We start from the raw sequence: 18,032 nt of genomic DNA, 5'->3' as shown, positions 1-18,032 counted from the left end.
GTCTACAAAGATCAAATAAAATAATAAAAATAATATTTTAAAAAATCAAAGGATGTTTTTTTGAGAAAAGAAGCTTTGTGTTATGTGTAGGGGGGTTAGCTGAGTTCATCAGAAGTATTTTGACATGAATAGGTCAAAATGGTAAGCTGCATAATAGATTTTTCGAATGTGACGAATAGCCAATGTTCAATATGAAACCAACTTTACCACAGTAATAAATGATACAGTTTATACTTTCAATAATGATTGCATGTGCTGTTTTAAACACTATATCATTCTCAAAGACTTCTTTCCAAAAATCCAACTTTATGGATATTTTACCGCCGGAACAAAGAACAAACGAATCTAATCGGAAGATATTTGAGAGCTGAGAGCGGAGAGCGGAAACGGTCCTCCCGTATTATTGTTCCCCCGGTCTTCGCAGCAGTCGAAGCTGTAGCTATGTGTCCAGTTGTTTTTCATTCTTTTGTCAGCCCTGACTTATTAGTGTCCGATAATCTCAGATATATCAGTTTAAAACAATGCTAAGAACGTGTATTCGGTCTGTCTTAGACACATGGAATCAAAACATCGGGTTTAAAACGGAGGGACCTTGTTAGTTTGTCCGTAAGTTATCCAGTTTAGAGGTGACATGTTTATTCAACTGCTAGCTACCTGTTTGTAAAGCCCCGAATGTCTATTTAATGTATTGGTGAATGAACGTGGTTGATGTTGGAAGCGAGTACCGTATCCCACGGTAAACATGGATTCGGAGCGGGGGAGAGACAGCCGGAGTTGGGACTGGGACAGCCCGCAGTGCCGAGCCCAACTGGACGAGATCTTTTTCCGCCGACATGACTACATCCAGGCCGGCAGCCAGGAGCACAGAGAGTTCTGGTCTTTCTTTGACCGCTTCCAGAGGTTTAAAACAAAGAGGGACATGTCTGCAGCAGGAGCAAAAGAGGACAGGAAAGACGGGAGAAAGACTGGCGCCGGAGCGCTAGACCTCGGCCTTCCTGAAGAGTACGATGCCCGCTACAGGATCAATGTGTCTGTGTGCACCGCGGATGTGGAGGAGCGCCTGGGGAAGTCCGAGCACAGAGGCCGGCAGAGAGCCTCAGGTCCAGGCAGCCAGGAGATCTCAGACTGCCGCCTGGCTCTGCTGCACTTCCTGGACTTCAGCCAGAGACAGAGCTTTGGGAAGCTGGCCAAGCTTCGCCGGGAGCAGAAGAACCTGCCCATCTTCCAGTACCGGGACCGGATAGTGGAGCTGGTGCGAAAGCACCCCGTGGTTGTTGTGGCAGGGGACACAGGCTGTGGGAAATCTACCCAGGTACCTCAGTATCTTCTCTCGGCTGGCTTCAACCACATAGCCTGCACTCAGCCTCGGCGCATCGCCTGTATCTCCCTGGCCAAGAGGGTCAGCTTTGAGAGTCTCAATCAGTACGGCTCAAAGGTTTGTCGCAGCACCGCTAGACCAAAGATCTACATTTAAAAAGTCTATGAACCAAAGATCTACATTTAAAAAAAAAGTCTATGAACCAAAGATCTACATTAAAAAAAAAAAAAAAAAAAAAGTCTATGAACCAAAGACCTACATTTAAAGTCTATGAACCAAAGATCTACATTAAAAAGTCTATGAACCAAAGATCTACATAAAAAAGTCTATGAACCAAAGATCTACATTAAAAAAAAAAGTCTATGAACCAAAGATCTACATTTAAGTCTATGAACTAGGGTTGCACGATATTGACCAAATGTGATATTGCAATATCGATTATGAATATTGCGATATCAATATTAATTTCGATATTTTAAACATATGTCAAATTACAAAAGTTACGGGAACACGCATCAAAATAGATTCATAACAAATAAAACAAGTTTTCTTACAACACAAGGTTTATTTCAACTGACGGTCACATTGGACTGGTACAACATGAATACATAAATAACGACCGTGTCTACAGAACAGGACACCTTTTCTTTAGCTTCTCTGATTCGTTCCGTTTTGTTGTCTTTATCTATTTCTACACTTACGCTGTCGCTCTGTCAAAATGTGCACACACGTCACGTGGTACGCTCCATAGGGTTTATCACGTAGTGGACCCGTGCGCTGACGTGCACTAACACGTGCACTAACACGTGCAAGTGGCACGGCAACTGGCCAATGAAACATGATCATTATAGCGTTTCAAGCGGACTCTAAATTGAACACAGCTAAGCCACAGAGCCAACGGACGGGACGCAGCGCTCCACAAAATAAACAAAATGTAGCATACTCATCGCAACACTTTCGATATAATATTGCGCAACGTGATATCGCGATAACGATATTGAGTTATAATATTTATAAAAGAGAACTCAGTAAAAGAGAACTGGACTTAAGGGAGTTTTGCCCAGTGGTGGAGAGCAACTTAAGTACTGTACTTGAGTATTTCCATTTTCTGCTGCTTTATACTTCTACTCCACTACCATTTACAGGGAAATATTACGATACGTATTTTAAGTAGGGATAGACCGATTATCGGCCCGTTATTTGGCAGTTTGCAGATTATCTGTATCAGCGTTTTATTTGTCTGAGAACCGATAAAGTTAATGAATTTAAAAAGTGGTCTACTTTGGCTCGGCTACATCTCTGTGTCTGTCCCTCTGCTTCGGTTTCCCTCACCACTGAGTCTGACTTAATGTCCCGCCCACAACACTATCTGACTCTGTTACTGGGGATTATGTTGAAAAGTTTCTCATTTATTAAACACTTGCTTAAAGCATTTATACAAAACTTTGTGTTGGAGTTTGTAACATTCCAAAATCTTAATTTTGCCTTAAAGAGTTTCATTTTCACTGTAAATGCATATCGGTTCCAAATATCGGTTATCGGTTTCATTGACTACTAATAATCGGTATCGCTATGGGCCTTGAAAAAACAGTATCGGTCGATCCCTAATTTTACTTTACAGATTCGGATCAATAATACGAAATATAACCAACGAAAAAATAACAATGGATTATAATCGATTAAGGTAAAACTTGATTGATCCCCTGGGGGGGACAAGCTTCCCAGCAGTTAAATTAGTCCCGCCTTTACCAGCTGCAGCATTAAAGTGATGCACACATGAATGCATTATTAATTATAATGCAATGATTAAATGTGGTTCTGAAATGGACCATTCTGAGCACTGAGTAATGGGTACTTTTTACTTGTACTATGCTAAGCAAGTAAGCAGCCAGGCAAGCCATTTGAAGATACCACCTCTAATATCTAATCGTGTTTTGCAGGTGGGGTACCAGATCCGCTTTGAGACCACGCGGACCCCGGCCACCAAACTGCTGTTCCTGACGGAGGGGCTGCTGCTGCGGCAGATCCAGCAGGACCGGACGCTGGCCCAGTACCAGGTGTTGATCGTGGACGAGGTCCACGAGAGACACCTCCACTGTGACTTCCTGCTCGGGGTCCTGCGCTCTCTGCTGGCGGAGCAGCCCGACCTGCGTCTCATCCTCATGTCAGCCACCATCAACATCAAACTCTTCTCCGACTATTTCAACAGTGCTCCCGTGCTGCAGGTGCCAGGCCGCCTGTTTCCCATACAGGTAAGCAGCGGGTGGCGGGGATCACAGATGTGAACATGCATTGTTAAGGAAAAACTCAGGAGCAGCACAACTCATTTCACATACGGGAAGAATGTTCTGGAGATTATAATGAATAACACAGAAGCATTTAATGAACACGCAATAGAGGAGACAATTAAGCAGGCAGTACAGTTTAACCATGATGTGTTATCATGTAGTGCCGTCCAAACTCTGAAGTTCCTGTCTTCCTGAAGGTGTATTTAAACTCATGCTGGAGGCATTACGTTTAGCTGACCCTTTTAAGGTAAACAAAGATATTGTAGTCACCGGAACATAGATGCTAAAGCCTAGTTCAGCCTCTCTCTCTCCCTCTCTCTGGGAAGAATCAGATGCTAAAGTGTGGCAGGCCCACCGACCTCCAAAAGGAGACGGTCCTGAATCAAATCATTCCCTTGTCATGCAGCTGTCTACGCTACCTTGAATCTGTAGAGAGACGAACGTAATTATACATGAACAGGTTTGGTTTATTAAAAACTGGCTGACTATTCTCATGCCCTGCCCTGTGACCTCTGAATGACCTGATGTTGTCTTAGCTTTCCCTTTAGTCTCATCATACACACAACATGGTGTTTCTGAAAAATTCCACAACATGCATCTCACGAGATGGAATCCGTTTTCTGCGCCTTGATGTGGGCATGCTCAAAGACAAATGCACTGGCAAGACTTCCCTTCATTAAAGCAACAAGTGCTGGTTAACGTTATCAGATTTTTAATGCATCCACAAAGGACCCAAAAAACATCATCTCTCAATACATTTGAGAGTAATAGACATTCTTAAGAAGATCTGATACCAGTGCTTTCATATATATATATATATATATATATATATATATATATATATATATATATATGTATATGTATATGTATATATATATATATATATATATATATATATATATATATATATATATATATATATATACATATATATATATATGTAGGGGCTAGAAAGTAATATGCAGTTGGTTGTCATATACAATTTCACCACTAGATGGGAGAAATTCTTACACAATGTAGCTTTAACAAAAATACATACACTTTAGTATGTCAGTTTAATGTATTCTTCACTGAACGGATTCTATTTTGAATTGCCGCCTGCAATACAAATTGAAGCTTTAAATTAGGGAATTATGTTCCAAAAGTAACATTTTCTGTGTTTTCAGGGTTTGAGAATTTGTTAGATATTTTCTTTTAAATTGCATCCAACTTTTCCCCCTCTGTTTCTTGTACTAAGGTGATATACCAGCCCATTCCAGCTGAGGAGCAGCCCTCGCGTTCAGAGAAACTGGATCCCCGACCATATCTGCGCATCCTGCAGGGCATCGATCAGCGTTATCCTCCAGAGGAGCGCGGCGACCTGCTTATCTTCCTCAGCGGCGTGGCGGAGATCTCCACCATCCAGGAGGCCTGTCAGATTTATGGCACACACACACGCCGCTGGATTGTCTTACCGCTGCACAGCACCCTCTCACTGGCCCAGCAGGATAAGGCACAGTCTGCTTCGTCTGGATCAGAGTGGACATACTACAATGTTTGAATCGGATATGTCGGCTAGGGTTCATCACTAATCCTCTGTCATCATGTTATTCTTCAGGTGTTTGACATTTCTCCTCCTGGGGTGAGAAAGTGCATCATCTCTACCAATATTGCAGAGACCTCCGTGACAATAGATGGAGTGCGCTTTGTTGTAGACTCAGGTATGGCACTTGGAGTACACCTACCACTCCTTACTAGTCTCGCATTGCCAGCTCTATCTCCATGGCTCTGTGGAGTAAGGTCTGGCTACACCACAGATGCGTGCATTTGCATTTCTTTAAACCATTCACAATCGTCTTGGGCGGCGCTAAGCTCCGGACGCAGCGACTAAATGGTCTCGGGAAGGAACTCGTTTTGGTGGAACATTTGCACCCCGCAAAAGAAAACGCCACATACAATATTAAATGAAGTCAGCTGTACTGTAGAATACAGTAACGTGAGCTATTTCAATTAGCTGGATACATGGTTAAACCTCATTGGCTCTCACCAGTGTATCTCCGTGTGTACTGCGTCCACAGCAATCCCACCAGTCGCTCCCAAAACCTCCCAGTTAGAGAGGAAAGGCCGTAAACATATTCCTTGTAAATCTTTACATTCATTCCCCGAAAGAATCAAGCAGGACTGTCTCCAGATTTTCTTTCAAACTTGACATTTTCAGCGTGTAGCTCGCTAGCTGGAAGGTGTTGCCGTTTCCCGTAGCGAAGGGATTTTGGAAAACGGCAACACAATGTACTTCCGTTGATCCAGACTAATCCTTACAAACCTAATTTTGTGCAGCCAAGTTTAGTTCAAAATCTCTCCATTTTAAATTTAGTGAGGATCCAAAAGGTTCGAAAGATACCAAATCTGTCATGCAGTATTTTGGGGGGGAGAGATGTTTTCGAAATTGAAATAGTAAACAAGGGCAAAAAAAAGAATACATGGCCCAGAATAAGATGCAACAACCTTATGCATGGATTGTTTTGTTATTCATTCTTTTACAGGGAAGGTAAAGGAAATGAGTTTTGACCCTAAGGCTAAGATGCAACGTCTGCAGGAGTTCTGGATCAGCCGAGCCAGCTCTGAGCAGAGGAAAGGCCGAGCCGGTCGCACAGGTCCAGGAGTGTGTTACCGCCTGTACGCAGAGTCGGACTACGATGCCTTCGCCCCTTATCCTGTCCCTGAAATCCACAGAGTGGCACTGGACTCCCTCATTCTTCAGGTAACAGCATCCCGTAGAAAGCAAGATAGCAACTCTTCTTTTGTTTCCTTCAAATATTTTTGACAAACCTCATCTAACAGCTGAGACACACACACACACACACACACACACACACACACACACACAGTGTTTAAAAAAAGAGACAAGTGTTGGAAGCCAGGTTAAAGGTGCAGTAGGCAAGCCTTATAAAACTAACTTTCTGTCATATTTGCTGAAACTGAGCCTATGTTCCAGTAGAACTACATGAAGCAGGTCATTTAAAATAAATCCAGCTCCTCTGGCTCCACCTACAGCCTGTAGTGAGGTTTGCAAAAATCCACCGCTCCCTGTTCAGATGCACCAATCAGGGCCAGGGGGGGGGTGTCTAACTGCGTGTCAATCACTGCTCATGCACACACATTCATTCTCCCTTGTGGGGGGAGGGGCTTAGGAGACCGTTTTAGGCTTTAGACGAAAGGGGGGGAGGGACTGAGAAGTTTCTAGATCTATACGATCCTACCTACGGCACCTTTAAATAACAAGAAGTAAAATAATGTGAGAACAGAAAGTAAATACATAGATAAGTAAATAGCTGATAATAATCGCAAAATGAAATCAAAAACTGACGCGTAAGACAAAGGATATAACAGCTTCAATTATGGGACTGAAAATTGATATTAGGGCAAACCATTGTAAAACAGGGAGAGAAGGAGAGTGCTTCTCTAAATTGACTGGAGATTATGAAAGTGTTCCAGAAAAGGACCCCCCCCACAACTTTTTGAATTTGTTGAGCAACTCTTCTGTTTAATTCTTCAATTTCCGTAGTTAAATCCTAGCGTTCTTCATGCTGTTTTGGTCCTGCAGATGAAGAGCATGTGTCTTGGAGACCCTCTTTCTTTCGTCTTCATTGACCCGCCTCCAGCTGCTAGTATCCAGACGGCAGTCACTTATCTGAAGCAGCAGGGGGCGCTAGACGGTCGTGGAGAACTGACCTCTATAGGTAGTTTGCTGGCACAGCTGCCAGTGGATGTGGTCATAGGTAAGCTTCCTACACCAAACTCCTGTTGTATGCGGCAGTCTGTTTTTCATCTTATAACTTTTTCATGAATCTGACAACCGAAACACAACATGGTGGCGAAGGGTTGAATAAACGGTTACACTTTACTTGAAGGTATCTACGTAAGAGTGACATGACACTGTCATGAACGTGTCATAAACATTTATGACATAACGCTTCTTTTAGTAAGTGTCATTTGATTTTGGTTATGGTTAGGGTTCATGAGTGTCATGACAGTGTCATGACACTCTTATGTAGATACCTTCAAGTAAAGTGTTACCAAATAAACTTTAAATAGCATCAATTTAGGCTTGGTACTGGAAGTAATTATACCAAATATCACAATGAATCAGGCCACTGGTTCTCAAACTGTGGTACAAGTACCACTGTTACTAGGTATGCGAGCTCCCTCTAGTAAAACACAGAGGGAATCTGATATATTTTGAAAAAAATGAATTTAAAAAACACAATACTGTAGAAACACTACAACATTTTGAATAATAATACTTAAACTATGATAGAAGTCATGCAAATGAAGTGTTTCCTTACGTGGAAATATGTTTGTTGCGATATCAGCCTGCTACGTAGTCACGTTCATTGTATTGTGTTTTAGGTCTTAAATCATTTTAAACAGGTCTTCATTTTGCTACATCCATGTAACGCTACCTTTTATTCTCTCTTTTGCTGGTCCAAATATAATTCACTATATCACAACTTCAAATGAATTTTTTTTTGCTGCCTCTGTGTCGAGGCATAAACCTCCATGTATATGTGCGCCTGCTCTACCCACTGAACCAACGCGGCCACAGACATCTGACTTATTTTTTTTATTTGATGTCGTGACATAGGTCTTAAATTGAATTAATTATGGTCTTAAAATGGTCTCAAAAGGTCTTACATTTGACTTGGTGAAAGCTGCAGGAACCCCGAGGAAGTCCAGCATGTCTGTAGCTGTGAACAAATAATGTTTTTAGGAATAAACCTGCCTCCTGCGTGAACTGTCCGTAGCTGAACAGGGTAGGCCTGTGCTGCTCTATTTTAACGTGGGCGATAATGGTGGTACTAGCCTAATATATATTCTGAAGTGGTACGTGGTGTAAAAAGTTTGAGAACCACTGAATTAGGCAATGACATTTCTACATGATTGATTGATTGACATACTGGAGTTTAAAAGTGCTTTAAACCCAGTAGCAGCTGGATTTAGGAAACGTGTCTGTGTCGATTCAGGGAAGATGCTGGTGCTGGGCTCTTTGTTTAAGCTGGTGGATCCCGTGTTGACGGTGGCGGCGGCCCTCAGTGTTCAGTCGCCTTTCCTGCGCAGCGCACAGCACAACCCGGACTGTGCCACCTCCCGCCAGCCCCTGAACAGCAACCACGGAGACCCCTTTACCCTGCTCAACACATTCAATGCCTGGGTGGAGGTCAGTAATAAGTAACTTTATTAGACAGCAGCTATTTGATATGACGGGTGAGACAGATTTGGTATAAGATGTTTTTCATTGTAGGGCTGGGTATCGCCACTGATTTACTGAGTCAATTAGATTCCGATTCACAAGGCTCCGATTTGATTCCATTCAATATCAATTCGATCAGGCATATTTCCATTCTAAGTAATTCTGAAAATTGTACAAGGAACCTCTCCAACCTAGCCTGGAAATCCAGACCCAAATCTGAGAGATTAAGGGTCTGGCAATGAGTAATGAAAGTGGCCCAACTAGAGGGGCGGCACGCATACGCTTAGCTACCAGCGGAGCTAACTGGTAGATTAAACTGTCGTCATGTGTTTAGCTCGCCTCTGGCCCGCCTATACCAGATACACCGATGTGATTGGTGCAGCTCGGCTACAAGGGCATAGTTAATGAGCATCGTTACTCAATGCCAGAGTGACTCGCTGAACAAATTCAAATTGTGCTCTCGCGAGAAAAATAAAAGTATTGTTGCCGTTAAGAATCAACCCCAAAGCAGTTACATAGAGACAGAAATAAAAAAGTGCAAGTGCTTTCTTTAGGACAGACGGTGTGATGCAGAGCGGTATAAGGCCGTACATCTGTGAAAATGGCCATGGCAGTTTTTGATGCCAATGTCTTGACTCTTAAATGATCAATCTTAGGATTTTATGAATCCATATCAGATCATTCAAATGAAGATCAATTTGAATCAGAAAATGGACTTTTTAAACCCAGCCCTACTTCATTGTACATAAAACTGTTCATCTTTGAGTTTAACAGGTGAAGGGAGAGAGAGGCGGTGGCTCGAGGAAGTGGTGCAGGAGGAGAGGCCTGGAGGAGCAGCGGCTCTACGAGATGGTCAACCTACGCAGGCAGTTCAAGGCAAGCTACTGACAGAAGTTCACACATTAAAAAAAAAACAAAAAAACAAACATTTGACAGCAGGGTTCAAAATTAGCACCATCTACCAGCCAAATGCTGGTAAAATAGGCAAGTAGCTGGAAAATTTGCTTTACTCACAAGCAGTGGTGTAGTCTACGTGATACGCAGGTAGATGCAGTATACCCACTAAGAAAGCTCCAGGATTTCCATATATATACCCACTTAAAAATGCCCAATGACACACAACAACATAATTTCCATTATATTTTTGATATATTTTTGAATTGTCATCTGTGTTTTTCTTCTTCACATAGTCTAAATAAAGGTATTTCCACCGTAAATTGGTGCATAAAAGTGTATCCAAATGCAGAAAATGAAGTCTTTGACGCTCAAAATAACCCTGGGGGAGGACACCCAGACCCCCCAATATGATATGTACTCCCCCTCCCCCATAAGCAGATTCTGGCCCATATATATATATATATATAGGCCAATATATTTATATACAGTAGCCTACAGTATACCCACTACAATACATTAGACTACACCACTGCTCACAAGCCACCAAAACATTGGTAATGTGTCGCTATTTGGCTGGTGGACAAAAAAGTAAATTTTGAACCTTGTATGACAGGTTTTTGATTTGAGAAACAAGATTTGACACTGCCATCTTCCTCTGTGGTTAGCAGGAGTTGCTGAGGAGCCACGGCCTGCTGGAATCCGAGCACAGCGCACCCTCTGGCGGTGACCGCGGGCAGCGCAGGGAGAGGCTAGCCGAGAGGAAGAAGCTGCATCAGCTGAAGAGAGATCACGAGCAGCAGGAGAGCAGCAGGCGTAAAGTCCTGAGGATGGACGAGGGCCAGGACGGAGAGTTCTCCTCGGGATCCGACACCGAGGGAGGCGGCAGAGGCAAGAAGGACCAGGAGGGATCGGGACAGAACATGGACATACAGGTGAACTCAGAGTACAGCATAACATGGGGAAAAAAGTTGCAAAAGGAGCAGCCCTAAACTTCAACACCAGCATTTAACACTCAGATTGAAACCCTGTCCACTCATTATTTGTGTGCCATTTTGTGGTACACGTATGATCCATTAAGTAGAATAAATAAAAATGTTATTGAGCTGTCTTATTATTCCTGCAATCTTTAAAAGTTAGAGGTCCCATATTGTAATAAGTGAGATTTCCATGTCTTTTGTGATTATAAAGCAGGTCGAGGTGCTATACAAATACTGTGAAGTATCAAAACGCTCTATCCACAGAGAAATGCACACAGCCTGTATTTAGAAACTATGCCTTTAAATGAGCCGTCAGGACTTCTGTACGGTTCACAACTATACTATATATTCAAGATTCAAGATGTTTTATTGTCATATGCACAGTAAAGACAACTTACCCCATGCAATGAAAAGTCTTCCTTACACAACGAATAAAAAAGGAGAATAATACAATAAAGCTAAAACAAACAGTACAAAAGTTGTAATAAATAGTTTGAAAAGAGATAATAAAATGGATAAAGTCCATAAAGTGCACTTATATAGGTAGAAAGTGCCGCTACAGTGCCGTTACAGTCATTCCCCGACTGCAATGACAGTGCAGAGACTGAGGAGGCAGATGTGGAAGACCTGGAAAGGGGGGGGGTGGGGGTGTAAAGAGACAGGCTCTAAACAGAGCGTTTCAGACCGACGGTGAATACAGGTATATTCAGACAGACAGTATGAGAAACATAATGTTTTTTTTGTTTTTTTTACATTAAAGCACATAAACATGTTCTAGTAGAAACCCAAAATATATTGAATGCACCTGAAAATGAGCATAATATGGGACCTTTAATACTTCAAAGTTTTTCATTTATAGAGGCAAGTGCTGCTTTGTGGATTATATTTGTGTCAGATTCCCCCGTTGAGCTGCAGCTGTTTGCAGAAAGAAGGGAAGTTCTGTAGGTCCTGGAAGCAATAAGTAGAATTGAAAATGAGGAGATTGACAGATCTGTGTATAAAGAGAAAAAAAGGCCAGCACATATGGTATCACGGCTAGTCATCTTCACAGAGGTGGATCTGTACACTCTGAGTGTAACATACACTTGTCCTGCAACAGGAGGTGAAGTTCAAGTTGCGTCACAACGTGTCGGAGCTGCAGGAGGCGGCCAGCGTCAGTCAGGACATGTCCTCCCGCCAGCAGGCTCTGCTCAAGCTGCTGCTGTGCCGAGGCCTCTACCCCCAGCTGGCCCTGCCGGACGAACACAACACCGCCCGCAAGGACTCGGACCAGGTCAGGCTCCTGCTGCACAGAATACAAGTTTTAGTGATACAATAAAGGGGAAAACCTGTGTTTCTATAGTGACTGTAGTGATGAAATATTCCACTAACATGTTGTGATTTGACATTGTTTAGGTCTTTCACACAAAGAATAAGCAGGGAGTGGTAATTCACCCGACGAGTGTGTTTGCCAGTGACCCAGAGGTGCTACAAGTGCCTGAGGGCGACACCAGAGAAATGGGTAAACCTCTGGAATAACTTCTTTACAAGTACTGCGTGCAGATTTTTAAAAAGAAACGGTGGTGTAGTGGTATGGTCGATTTGACTTATTTAATTTAAAAGTAAAAAAATACTTTAAAAAAAGTGAAACAGCCGTTTTCAAGCGTTTTTTAATTTATCCCATGGGAAAAGAAAATGGACAGCAATAACAAGAGAGGCCCATGCATGCAATAAGTATAAGGTCATGATTGATAAACGTTTACTGTTCATAAGATAAAAACACATTTAAATGACATTTGGAGATAAATCATGGGAACTTATTAAATCCACCTTTTATGAGACATTTAAATTCACACTTGGTTTCTAAATAATGTTTTTTAAGCATTGGCTGATCTATTAATCAGCTACTAACCAACACTTTTTCTTCCTGGAACTTACTCTTGAATCTAGAAAAGGTTATTTGTGTTTCTAATAATTCAGGACCATTTCCCAAAAACATTTTTTTTCTTCATGTTGCATAAACCATATTTCTCGCTGACGACGTCTTGTTGCTGTCCTCACATGTCTCTTTCTTATTGTGCCTGCCTCTCATCATGTCTCTGTGTCTCTGGTCTCCTGCCTGCAGGGCCTGATAGGAGGGACAGCAGCAAACACCAGCTGCTAGCCTTCGTCACTCTGTTGGAGACCAACAAGCCATATTTGTCCAACTGCGTGCGGGTTCCAGCGCTGCAAGTTAGTACCAGATGTGGAATGTTCCTGTTCCCACCACAAATTGTTGAATATTTTATTTTTATTTTTTTATTCTCTACTATTAACCCTGATAATTTGTTTATTAGTTCAAGGTTGGATTACTGTAATGCTCTTTATGTTGGTCTGAATCAGACCTCCATCTCACGCCTTCAACTTCAAAAATGCTGCTGCTCGCTTTTTAACAAATACATCTAGACGTGCACACATCACTCCTGTTCTACAAGCACTGCTACTTCTGCTACTTGGGTGGAGTGATATTACTCCAACTCTGAGCCAACTCCAGGTGAACTCTCTGCTCCTCACCACGGGGCTTCTCAGGTGCTGCGAGCAAATCACTCCGCCCAAGTAGCAGAAGTAGCAGTGCTTCGCCTTCTGAGAATATAGTTCCCAGTATGTATATGGTTAGAAGACGGCTGTGTCTCATGTGACCTTGTTATTTGTACATGCTGTGACTATACAAATCACAACATGTAAATAGGAAAATGTTGGCGTTATTTTGTCACTTATTGGGAGCAGTAGGCTAGTTGGAGCCTGTTACCTCCAGGATCTGTGCTAAGCTAGGCTAGCGGTGGGTGCGTCAGACAGAGTTACAACACGCACGGAGATGAGAAGGGTATGTATGGACTTATCTAACTCTGGGGGATACGGTGAATAAGACAATATTATAGCCCGTCATACACAAAGCTTCCTAGGAGCCCTCCACAAAGCTCTGGTACTTTCCCCATCTTCTAGTGCTCTGGTTTCCGTGTGCTCCCCCCCCAGGCTCTGCTGCTGGTGGCCAACTCTGTGGACAGTAACGCTGACTGCACGCGCCTGGTGGTGGACGGCTGGCTGGAGCTGGAGCTGCGGGAGGCGGAGGACGCCCTGAAGGTGCTGTCCACCGCTCTCACCCTCAGGGCCGAGTGGGAGCGCCTCCTGCTGTCCCAGCTGGGACAGAGCACGATGGGGGGAGCAGCAGTCCAGGGGGTGTCCCGCAAAGTCATGGAGAAGCTGAGCGAAGGCCTGGTCCGCTTCCTGCTTTACACCGAGGTAGGGCTGCTCCATTATGGAGAAAAAAAAAATCACAAAAATAAGCGTTCACTTGCAAAACATAATGTGCAAAATAATCCTTTTTTTTCTCCAATTATTCTGTTTTTGTGATCGATGGGAGCCAAAATCGTTTAAAAACTATTAGAATTTGGATTAATTGCACCCCCAAAAACAGGCCTGAAAAGTAGCTCACACACGTAGTCTTGATATAATAATTCTGTTTATGTGTGAACTGTATGTGTCTGTTGTTGTTGTTCATTTCTACTTTCCAGACATTCTCAGTGACTCATTCACATTTTTCAATCTCATTTAATATACTTTCTGTGTACTTCTACTTCCCGTCCCTCCCAGGTCAGTTACAGCCTGCGGCGACTCACAGCGTTCCAGACCCAGAACCTGTACATTGGCCCCCAGTCTCAGTCAGAGCGGTCTCACACCAACGCTCCAGATGTTAACCCGCTGTTTCCAGGAGTCGAGGCCAAGCCGGACCCCATTAAAGGAGGCCTGCGGGTCTCCAGCTTCTTCAACTACAACTGTCTGGCTGTGAGTCTGTCTGAAACCGTGGCAACCTAGACGAGCATTCGCTTAAAGTTACACAGAGGCCGCGTCCGAAATCGCAGACTATGCACTACGTAATAAATGCATATACTATCGTTCAACATACTTTTGTGTAGATAAACAGTAGTTTTTCCGACACACTGAGCTGCTAATTTTCAACGTCACTTCCTGAGAGCCTCCTTGCCGGTTGGAGACGCGTAACCATGGTAACCCCTACCGACCTCAGCTCTAGCGGCATCGCCAGGTAACACTTACATTTCTGAAAGAAGGGTAAATAACTAGACCAGCAGTCGCAGGTAAATATGTAGAAATGTAAATTAGAGCGTTGTTGACGTTACAGAGCTCCTTGGTTTCTGTCCGCTTGTCTGTTGTGAACGTTGTTGTTACTACCGCATTGCATTCTGGGATACTCATGCCGGCGTACTGTCCAGTGTTTGCATACTGTAATATTTCACCGGAAAAAGTATGCAATTCACGTACTATTGGTTTCGTACTTACGTTTCGGACGTACTAACAGATCTAACGTGCTGTTTTAGCTACTAAATAGCATGTTAGTGTGGAATTTCAGACGCAATCAGAGATGGAAAATAAATGTTTCGACTGCAAGAGAAATTGTGCCGTGTCGGGCGCCTGGGTAGCTCACCTGGTAGAGCGGGCGCCTATATGTAGAGGTTTACTCCTCGATGCAGCGACCGCTGGCTCGACTCCGATTCCCCTCTCCCCCCTTTCATGTCTTCAGCTGTCCTATCAAAATAATTTTATTTATTTATTAAAAATAAAATAAGGCCTAAAAAATCCCACAATGTTTATTGTGTTCTGTTTATATTTGTAGAGGTCACTTCAGGTGAACTGTACAAACTGAACTGTCCAGTTCATACAGAAAACTGAATCGTCATTACGTTATTTGCGTCCCCAAATTTGAAATTTGCAAATGACAACATGTATTTTGTGCTTGTTGTTGACTCTACCTTGGACACCATGGTAGTGTCCCTGCTGCTGGTCGTTGTTTGTATCCAGGGGTCCAGGCGTTGTCACAGTTGTCTTTTCCACATTATTTGTCACCTCATCACAGCCACTATCAAATTGGCATTTATTTCCGAGTGTAAGGGTGTATAAAAGGGAGCCTCGACGTAACGTTAGGTTAGTGCCTCAGAGCTTTACTTCACATCAACAACTAAACCCAAATGCGCCAACAAAGCTGTAAAACCTTGGTGTCACGTGGCGACATACTTTTCCTGAAAAGTCCAGTTTACAACTGAATATCGACGAGGTTTCATTAACGGGATGGTTCAGGTGCCGCCGAAAAATCCGCCGGATGTCCATTTTCAGCCGGATGTCTGTTACCTTCCTCTTTCTTTGTGTTGGCGTCAATAATTTTGGAATCAAACCATTCAGCCTTCCTTGTTAAATGCATCTAACTTGTCATTGAAATGTAAACTGATCACCACAACTGACTTACAGTACCAGTCAAACGTTTGGCCACACTTTCCCATTCAAATGAATGAGAAAGTGTGTCCAAACGTTTAAATGGTACTGTATTAAGTGTCATGGGTCCTTGTGTTTGCAGGACTCAAAGGATCTCTACAGTGAGTGTTTACGCACTTTCTGGACCTGCCCTAACTGTGACCTGTACATGCCTCTGACTCCACTGGAACGCATGCAGCACGAGGCCTCCTGCAGGCCGGCAGGGGAACAGCAGCAGCCGGAGGAAGGTCAGGAATCTCCTTCCGTTGATATTTATTTTTGAGCTATCTGTTGGGGTTCGATTACTTGAACACATGCAACAGCTGCCTCATTCAGCAGCTGTCTCGACACTTATTAAAGGAACACGCCGACTTATTGGGACTTTGTCTTATTCACCGTATCCCCCAGAGTTAGATAAGTCCATACACACCCTTCTCATCTCTGTGCGTGTTGTAACTCTGTCTGACGGCCCCACCGCTAGCCTAGCTTAGCACAGATCCTGGAGGTAACCGGCTCCATCTAGCCTACTGCTCCCAATAAGTGATAAAAATAACGCCAACATTTTCCTATTTACATGTTGTGATTTGTACAGTCGCAGTACAAATAACAAGGCCACATGAGACACAGCCGTCTTCTAACCGTATACATACTGGGAACTATATTCTCAGAAGGCGAAGCACTGCTACTTGGGCGGAGTGATTTGCTCGCAGCACCTGAGAAGCCCCGTGGTGAGGAGCAGAGAGTAACAACGGTGCTTTTCTCTCTGGGGGATACTGTGAATAAGCTGAAGTCCCAATAAGTCGGTGTGTTCCTTTTTAAGAGATGAATAACTTGAGACTGATTGTGAGGTATGTATGTGTTGTGCTTTTCAGAGCCAGAAGGTGGGAAGGCGAGCTCATCCTCAGTGTCCAGTCTTACCAGAGTTTATCACTGCGACGTCTGCGATGAAGACCTGTCGCTCACATCCACCGAGATCCTCAAACATAAAAGGCAGCACATGTATTCTGTTAAGTAAAGGACAGAGTTTATACTGTACAACAAATTTGTTTTTTCGTTTGTGTCACCTCTCTTCTTCCCTTTTGTACTTGAGGAACTTTATTAAAGTGCTATTGCTTCCCTCTAATGGTCACTGGATGTATTTGCTCTAGCCCTCTGCATTGTTCTGAGGAGAAATACACATTTGTAAAATCTACTTTCCTAAAATAATAGTTCCACAGTTTCAACATATCCAACATATTCAAAGGCTAAAAACAAAAATACATTCAGTTTTTTTTTTAGTAGTCCTCAAAAAAGTGGTCTGCGAGTAGATAATAAGTAGATAATAATAATGGTAAAATAGCATGTTTTTCATTTAAAATCAAAATGGTGTTTCTGAACCTGTCTGCAGCCAACTCCAAAGCCTAACAGTGAGGAGCATAGATGTGTTGTTTTCAATATTTAAAAAAAAAAAACTTGTATGTAAATTCAAACATTATTATTTGAATTAGCTGTTTTTTTTCTGTTTTGTCGGAATTTTGCAATGAAGCCGGACCGTTTTGAGACACTGCCTCTAAAGTTTACGGTTACTGTCAGCTGACAAGTTGGCTTAAAGCTATAGTACGTAGTTTCTGTCTCCCCCATGAGGAATTCTAAGTAATGACAACAACACTGTCTGCGCGTCCACATGATACAAGCCTTCTGTGATCGCGCACCGCCCCCCCCCCCCCCCCTCCTCCACGCAGTTGCTAGTAGCCAAGGAGGACACGGAGGATTAAAAAAAACATGATGGACTCTTCAGAAGTGGTCATTATGTTCACTCGAGTTTCTGCGCTGGAAAGTCACCGAACGACACAATCTTCTGAACATAGCCATACTGAGAAATACAGAGAGAGTTGTGTGGAGTCTCAATTAGCTTTGTGGCAACTCATTTGGCAATGGCTTGAACATAACGGACGTTCATTAATATCAAAAAGTTACACACTACAGCTTTAAGACAGACATAGTTTTGGTGATAAGGCAGCATAAGCTGCACCATTCTTCCTCATTAAGATGGCAACAGAGAC

At 43.0% G+C, this 18,032-nt stretch overlaps 1 protein-coding gene across 1 annotated transcript; it reads left to right on the top strand.

Moving 5' to 3' along the window:
• The first annotated feature begins 388 nt into the window (after window positions 1-388).
• Window positions 389-17,108, top strand: dhx34 (DEAH (Asp-Glu-Ala-His) box polypeptide 34). Its single transcript, XM_078245883.1, has 16 exons — window positions 389-1,435; window positions 3,259-3,570; window positions 4,844-5,098; window positions 5,204-5,306; window positions 6,129-6,346; window positions 7,190-7,364; window positions 8,610-8,803; window positions 9,611-9,712; window positions 10,402-10,665; window positions 11,810-11,983; window positions 12,106-12,211; window positions 12,815-12,921; window positions 13,702-13,968; window positions 14,320-14,511; window positions 16,094-16,238; window positions 16,863-17,108. The coding sequence occupies exons 1-16, from the start codon at window positions 743-745 to the stop codon at window positions 17,003-17,005; spliced, it is 3,450 nt and encodes a 1,149-aa protein (XP_078102009.1). The 5' UTR covers window positions 389-742; the 3' UTR covers window positions 17,006-17,108.
• Window positions 17,109-18,032: the final 924 nt, after the last annotated feature.

This window comes from Sander vitreus, chromosome 3 (assembly GCF_031162955.1).
Source record: "Sander vitreus isolate 19-12246 chromosome 3, sanVit1, whole genome shotgun sequence".
Classification (NCBI taxonomy): Eukaryota; Metazoa; Chordata; class Actinopteri; order Perciformes; family Percidae; genus Sander; species Sander vitreus.
This window is presented reverse-complemented; position numbering and strand designations above follow the sequence as displayed.

Excerpts from the sequence above, each read along its gene's own strand:
- dhx34 (XM_078245883.1), top strand. The coding sequence starts at position 743 with ATGGATTCGGAGCGGGGGAGAGACAGCCGGAGTTGGGACTGGGACAGC. Across the intron at positions 7,365-8,609 it reads GCCAGTGGATGTGGTCATAG|GGAAGATGCTGGTGCTGGGC; the intron begins GTAAGCTTCCTA and ends GTGTCGATTCAG. Across the intron at positions 10,666-11,809 it reads GACAGAACATGGACATACAG|GAGGTGAAGTTCAAGTTGCG; the intron begins GTGAACTCAGAG and ends GTCCTGCAACAG.